The following is a 7,778-nucleotide window of genomic DNA, read 5'->3' as shown; positions in this document are numbered from 1 at the left end:
TAGAAAACCACTCGCTTCTGTTATCCAGTAGTTACATGGGGTGAAGAAGAGAAAGGGGAAGAGGAATTCTGCAGAACAGGAGAGAACGAATAATGGACAAGAAGCAGGAAATTTCAAATTGCCTCATTAACCCCTGAGAACCCGCACAATTTTGTCTATGTCACGCTAGGTATGAAGAAATACTGAGCAAAAGGTTAGAGAGGGAAACCCTGTGTCTTGGGGAGGGGGACATGGTGACCCCTGATAAAACCTCTCTCTGACTCCTGGCTCCCCTGACGTCCCTAGATAGGTTTTGCACCTATGCGCCGAGCAGGATACCTGGCCCTGGCTGACCCTGAACTGGGCCATGGCTAATGAACGGGCTGGATGAGCGATAGTCAACCCCATTAAGTCTTAAAGAAGATACAGGGAAAACAAACAACTTATCTGCAAGATGACTTAGGGAGGGGAACAGCAACAAGCAACAACGTGTCTCCACAGGTGAATCAGAACCATAAAGAAACTTAACTCTATCACCAGCAATATACAAAGGGGAAATGCAGGTATATAAAGACACAGAGGGTGAGGGATAATGAAAGCAGATGAAAGGAAAGGATCTCCGTGGCGTCACTCACCACATTTTTCTAAATCAAATAAACACAACAATCATTCTTTTAAAATAAAAAGATTTAATACTGTCTAAAAAGTTCCTAGAAAATGGTTAGAAATGATCAGAAACAATTCAATGGTAGTGGGACGGTAGGGTCTGGCAAGTCCAGTATAACCCCACCCCCATCTCCCGGCAAAGTCATATACAATGTATCCAAATACAAAAATACTTTACTGTAGAAAATGCACAAAACCGCTGTCAGCATGTGGACTTAGTACAAAATCTTTGGTTAAATCTGAAAAAGTGCAAAATATCAAATACAAAGGAGGTCACCAGCAAAGTGTCACCTTGTAAACAGTGTGGGCCAGGTGTGGATAGGGGGCAGCGTGTACCCGGAAACACTCCGTGTAAATCCATAGATCCCCATTAATCCGGACATGGGGGGCGTAACCGACGCCGCACAATGATGGGTGCAGGAAATAATGGGTGCATAAAAGTTCTACTGTGTGACTAGAGTTCTCCAAACTGGTGACTGTGCCCACGCGCCCCTCCTGCATAGATTAGGGTGCGGAATGCCCACTAGTAACAGGTGTGTGTATATATATATACGTACGTGTGTGTGTCCACTGGAGACGATTACACTTTAACAATAACGAGGTGGAAGACTGGATCTTGTGTACAAAACAGCTTAGGATACAGGACAACAAATACTACTGTACTGAGACTGGAGGAAATGCCGCAGAACCGTACCGCCTGCGCGCCGCAAGACCGTACCGCCTGCGCGCCGCAAGACCGTACCGCCTGCGCGCCGCAAGACCGTACCGCCTGCGCGCCGCAAGACCGTACCGCCTGCGCGCCGCAAGACCGTACCGCCTGAGCGCCTCATAAACGTACTGCTTGCACGCCGCAAGACTGTACTACCTGCACGTCACAAGACCTCACTGCATGATACAAGAGCTTAATGTGTGCATGTTGCAACACCTTACTGCCTGCATGCATCAAACCGTACTGCCTGCACCCCACAAAACCGCATTACATGATGCAGACTGTACTGCCTGCACACCACAAGACCTTATTGCACATCTCAAGAGCTTACTGCCTGCAGAATGTGGGCCACTACTGCCTGCATGAGTCACTGCCTCCATGGAGTGGGCCCCTGCATGTGTCACTGCCTGCATGGAGTGGGCCCCTGCTGCCTGCATGTGTCACTGCCTGCATGGAGTGGGCCCCTGCTGCCTGCATGTGTCACTGCCTGCATGGAATGGGCCCGTGCTGCCTGCATGTCACTGCCTGCATGGAGTGGGCCCCTGCTGCCTGCATGTCACTGCCTGCATGGAGTGGGCCCGTGCTGCCTGCATGTCACTGCCTGCATGTCACTGCCTGCATGGAGTGGGCCCCTGCTGCCTGCATGTGTCACTGCCTGCATGGAATGGGCCCGTGCTGCATGCATGTCACTGCCTGCATGGAGTGGGCCCCTGCTGCCTGCATGTCACTGCCTGCATGGAGTGGGCCCGTGCTGCCTGCATGTCACTGCCTGCATGGAGTGGGCCCCTGCTGCCTGCATGTGTCCCTGCCTGCATGGAGTGGGCCCCTGCTGCCTGTACCTGTCACTGCCTGCATGGAGTGGGCCCCTGCTGCCTGCATGTCACTGCCTGCATGGTGTGGGCCCCTGCTGCCTGCATGTCACTGCCTGCATGGTGTGGGCCCCTGCTGCCTGCATGTCACTGCCTGCATGGTGTGGGCCCCTGCTGCCTGCATATCACTGCCTGCATGGAGTGGGCCCGTGCTGCCTGCATGTCACTGCCTGCATGGAGTGGGCCCCTGCTGCCTGCATGTCACTGCCTGCATGGTGTGGGCCCCTGCTGCCTGCATATCACTGCCTGCATGGAGTGGGCCCGTGCTGCCTGCATGTCACTGCCTGCATGGAGTGGGCCCCTGCTGCTTGCATATGTCTTTGCCTGCATGGAGTGGGCCCCTGCTACCTGCATGTCACTGCCTGCATGGAGTGTGCCCCTGCATGTGTCCCTGCCTGCATGGTGTGGGCCCCTGCTGCCTGCATGTCACTGCCTGCATGGAGTGTGCCCCTGCATGTGTCCCTGCCTGCATGGTGTGGGCCCCTGCTGCCTGCATGTCACTGCCTGCATGGAGTGTGCCCCTGCATGTGTCCCTGCCTGCATGGAGTGGGCCCCTGCTGCTTGCATATGTCTTTGCCTGCATGGAGTGGGCCCCTGCTACCTGCATGTCACTGCCTGCATGGAGTGGGCCCCTGCTGCCTGCATGTCACTGCCTGCATGGAGTGGGCCCCTGCTGCTTGCATATGTCTTTGCCTGCATGGAGTGGGCCCCTGCTGCCTGCATGTCATTGCCTGCATGGAGTGGGCCCCTGCTGCCTGCATGTCACTGCCTGCATGGAGTGGGCCCCTGCTGCCTGCATGTCACTGCCTGCATGGAGTGTGCCCCTGCATGTGTCCCTGCCTGCATGGTGTGGGCCCCTGCTGCTTGCATATGTCTTTGCCTGCATGGAGTGGGCCCCTGCTGCCTGCATGTCACTGCCTGCATGGAGTGGGCCCCTGCTGCCTGCATGTCACTGCCTGCATGGAGTGGGCCCCTGCTGCCTGCATGTCACTGCCTGCATGGAGTGTGCCCCTGCATGTGTCCCTGCCTGCATGGTGTGGGCCCCTGCTGCTTGCATATGTCTTTGCCTGCATGGAGTGGGCCCCTGCTGCCTGCATGTCACTGCCTGCATGGAGTGGGCCCCTGCTACCTGCATGTCCCTGCCTGCATGGAGTGGGCCCCTGCTGCCTGCATGTCACTGCCTGCATGGTGTGGGCCCCTGCTGCCTGCATATCACTGCCTGCATGGAGTGGGCCCGTGCTGCCTGCATGTCACTGCCTGCATGGAGTGGGCCCCTGCTGCCTGCATGTGTCCCTGCCTGCATGGAGTGGGCCCCTGCTGCCTGTACCTATCACTGCCTGCATGGAGTGGGCCCCTGCTGCCTGCATGTCACTGCCTGCATGGTGTGGGCCCCTGCTGCCTGCATGTCACTGCCTGCATGGTGTGGGCCCGTGCTGCCTGCATGTCACTGCCTGCATGGAGTGGGCCCCTGCTGCTTGCATATGTCTTTGCCTGCATGGAGTGGGCCCCTGCTACCTGCATGTCACTGCCTGCATGGAGTGGGCCCCTGCTGCCTGCATGTCACTGCCTGCATGGAGTGTGCCCCTGCATGTGTCACTGCCTGCATGGAGTGGGCCCCTGCTGCCTGCATGTCACTGCCTGCAGTACTCAGTGGTGATATTGGGCAGGGAATAGGCAAACAAGGAGTAGTCCATGATGTACTTGGGCAGCAGCTGCCGGATGAGCCCCTGCGGGGTGTTGCATAGGAAGTAATGGAGGGTCTCTTTGGTGACCGGCTTGTACCAGGCCTGTCTCTCGGGGAATTGGATGTAGCCGGGGGCGTTGATGGCGTCCAGCACCCGGTTGGCGTCCTCCCGCAGCCGCTCGTAGGTGCCTATGAAGTCGTATGGCACGGCGCAGGGCTGGCACAGCTGGTAGATGGGCATCCAGTGCTCGTTCATCTTCTCCTCATCCTCGTCCAGCAGATACTGCAGGAACTCGGGGAAGGTGACGTCATCCCCCTTGGATGCGGCGGCGGCCTCGGGCTGGCGGTACCTGCGCACGATCTCCTGGCCGTACCGCTGCTGATACTCCTTGATCTCCCCGAACTTGTTCCTGTAGGCGGACAGCAGGCGCTCCAGGGGCTCCCGCACGAACAGGACCTTGTAGTAGTGCTGCAGGCGGTGGCGGATCTGCTCCGCGGACAGGTCGGCCAGGAACACCAGGTCGTTGCGGTGGTCCATCTTCAGCCGGACGTCCACGCTGCCCAGCCGCCCGTCCAGCACCTTCAGCACACGCTTCCAGTTGGAGCAGGCCACCTTGGGCACGTAGCAGTACAGCAGCTTGTACTTGTCATTGACGATGATGTGTCGGAGCAGCGTCCTCCGCGGAGCCGGGGGCAGCGCCCACACGCTCCGCGCCCGCTCCTGCCCGCACACCCGGCGCAGCGTCCGGTTCCGGATCTCCCGCAGGATCCGCTGCTCCTCCGGCTCCAGGCTGGCGCTCCGCCATGCCACGTCCCCGCGGGGAGGAGGGGTCTTCACCTCAGCCAGGATCCCCCGCTCGATCATCAGCAGCAGCCCACTGGATGCCACGATCACCCCGAACATCAGCATGGAGGGCAGCAGGGCGCTGTGCCCGCGGGGACGGGACACGGGCGCAGAACGGATCGGTCTGAGGGTCGGGGGCAGCATCTGGAGGCCGTGAGATAGCGGACACGGAGCGAGAAGACGGGGCTATCTCCTCAGCATAGCGGCACCGGAGGCTCCGGCTCCTCTCACTGCTCGGCAGCCTCCATCCCCGGGAAACGCGTCACCGTCACGTGGGGAGAAGCTGCGTGTACAGGAGAGACTCCCACCGGCTCCACACTGACAGGAATGTGTAGAGGAGGGGCCGAGGGAGGATGGACGGGCTCAGAGCTGTGCCCAGGGCTCACACCACAGCAGAATATAACATAATACTAAGAGGAAGGGTGCAATAACACTAAATAATTACATAATACTACACCAAAGGGCGAAATAACACAAAATAATAACATAATACTACAACAAAGGGCAAAATAACACTAAATAATAACATAATACTACACCAAAGGGCAAAATAACACAAAATAATAACATAATGCTACACCAAAGGGCGAAATAACAGTAAATAATAACATAATGCTACACCAAAGGGCGAAATAACACAAAATAATAACATAATACTACAACAAAGGGCAAAATAACACTAAATAATAACATAATACTAAGAGGAAGGGTGCAATAACACTAAATAATTACATAATGCTACACCAAAGGGCGAAATAACACAAAATAATAACATAATACTACAACAAAGGGCAAAATAACACTAAATAATAACATAATACTACACCAAAGGGCAAAATAACACTAAATAATAACATAATGCTACACCAAAGGGCGAAATAACACAAAATAATAACATAATGCTACACCAAAGGGCGAAATAACAGTAAATAATAACATAATGCTACACCAAAGGGCGAAATAACACAAAATAATAACATAATACTACAACAAAGGGCAAAATAACACTAAATAATAACATAATACTACACCAAAGGGCAAAATAACACTAAATAATAACATAATACTACACCAAAGGGAAAAATAACACAAAATAATAACATAATACTACACCAAAAGGCAAAATAACACTAAATAATAACCTAATGCTACACCAAAGGGCAAAACAACACTAAATAATAACATAATACTACACCAAAGGGCAAAATAACACTAAATAATAACATAATGCTACACCAAAGGGCAAAATAACACTAAATAATAACCTAATACTACACCAAAGGGCAAAATAACACTAAATAATAACATAATACTACACCAAAGGGAAAAATAACACAAAATAATAACATAATACTACACCAAAAGGCAAAATAACACTAAATAATAACCTAATGCTACACCAAAGGGCAAAACAACACTAAATAATAACATAATACTACACCAAAGGGCAAAATAACACTAAATAATAACATAATGCTACACCAAAGGGCAAAATAACACTAAATAATAACCTAATACTACACCAAAGGGCAAAATAACACTAAATAATAACATAATACTACACCAAAGGGAAAAATAACACAAAATAATAACATAATACTGCACCAAAAGGCAAAATAACACTAAATAATAACATAATGCTACACCAAAGGGCAAAATAACACAAAATAATAACAATACTACAACAAAGGGCAAAATAACACAAAATAATAACATAATACTACACCAAAGGGCAAAATAACACTAAATAATAACATAATGCTACACCAAAGGGCAAAATAATACAAAATATTAACATAATACTACACCAAAGGGCAAAACAACACTAAATAATAACATAATACTACACCAAAGGGCAAAATAACACAAAGTAATAACATAATACTACACCAAAGGGCAAAATAACACTAAATAATATTATAATACTACACCAAAGGGCAAAATAACACAAAATAATAACATAATACTACACCAAAGGGCAAAATAACACTAAATAATAACATAATACTACACCAAAGGGCAAAATAACACAAAATAATAACATAATACTACACCAAAGGGCAAAATAACACTAAATAATAACATAATACTACACCAAAGGTCAAAATAACACAAAATAATAACATAATACTACACCAAAGGGCAAAATAACATAACATAATAACTTAATACTACACCAAAGGGCAAAATAACACTAAATAATAACATAATACTACACCAAAGGGCAAAATAATAACATAATACTACACCAAAGGGCAAAATAACACAAAATGTAACATAATACTACACCAAAAGGCAAAATAATAACATAATACTACACCAAAGGGCAAAATAACACTAAATAATAACATAATACTACACCAAAGGGCAAAATAACACTAAATATAACATAATACTACACCAAAGGGCAAAATAACACTAAATAATAACCTAATACTACACCAAAGGGCAAAATAACACTAAATAATAACATAATACTACACCAAAGGGAAAAATAACACAAAATAATAACATAATACTACACCAAAAGGCAAAATAACACTAAATAATAACCTAATGCTACACCAAAGGGCAAAACAACACTAAATAATAACATAATGCTACACCAAAGGGCAAAATAACACTAAATAATAACCTAATACTACACCAAAGGGCAAAATAACACTAAATAATAACATAATACTACACCAAAGGGAAAAATAACACAAAATAATAACATAATACTACACCAAAAGGCAAAATAACACTAAATAATAACCTAATGCTACACCAAAGGGCAAAACAACACTAAATAATAACATAATGCTACACCAAAGGGCAAAATAACACTAAATAATAACCTAATACTACACCAAAGGGCAAAATAACACTAAATAATAACATAATACTACACCAAAGGGAAAAATAACACAAAATAATAACATAATACTACACCAAAGGGCAAAACAACACTAAATAATAACATAATACTACACCAAAGGGCAAAATAACACTAAATAATAACCTAATACTACACCAAAGGGCAAA

The 7,778-nt window shown here is 48.3% G+C and overlaps 1 protein-coding gene across 1 annotated transcript; it reads right to left on the bottom strand.

The window, feature by feature from the left end:
* Positions 1-648: 648 nt before the first annotated feature.
* Positions 649-5,014, bottom strand: CHST14 (carbohydrate sulfotransferase 14). The gene has a single exon (XM_075329492.1). The coding sequence runs from the start codon at positions 4,893-4,895 to the stop codon at positions 3,855-3,857; it is 1,041 nt and encodes a 346-aa protein (XP_075185607.1). The 5' UTR covers positions 4,896-5,014; the 3' UTR covers positions 649-3,854.
* Positions 5,015-7,778: the final 2,764 nt, after the last annotated feature.

The sequence above is a fragment of the Anomaloglossus baeobatrachus genome, chromosome 12 (assembly GCF_048569485.1).
Source record: "Anomaloglossus baeobatrachus isolate aAnoBae1 chromosome 12, aAnoBae1.hap1, whole genome shotgun sequence".
NCBI lineage: Eukaryota > Metazoa > Chordata > Amphibia > Anura > Aromobatidae > Anomaloglossus > Anomaloglossus baeobatrachus.
This window is presented reverse-complemented; position numbering and strand designations above follow the sequence as displayed.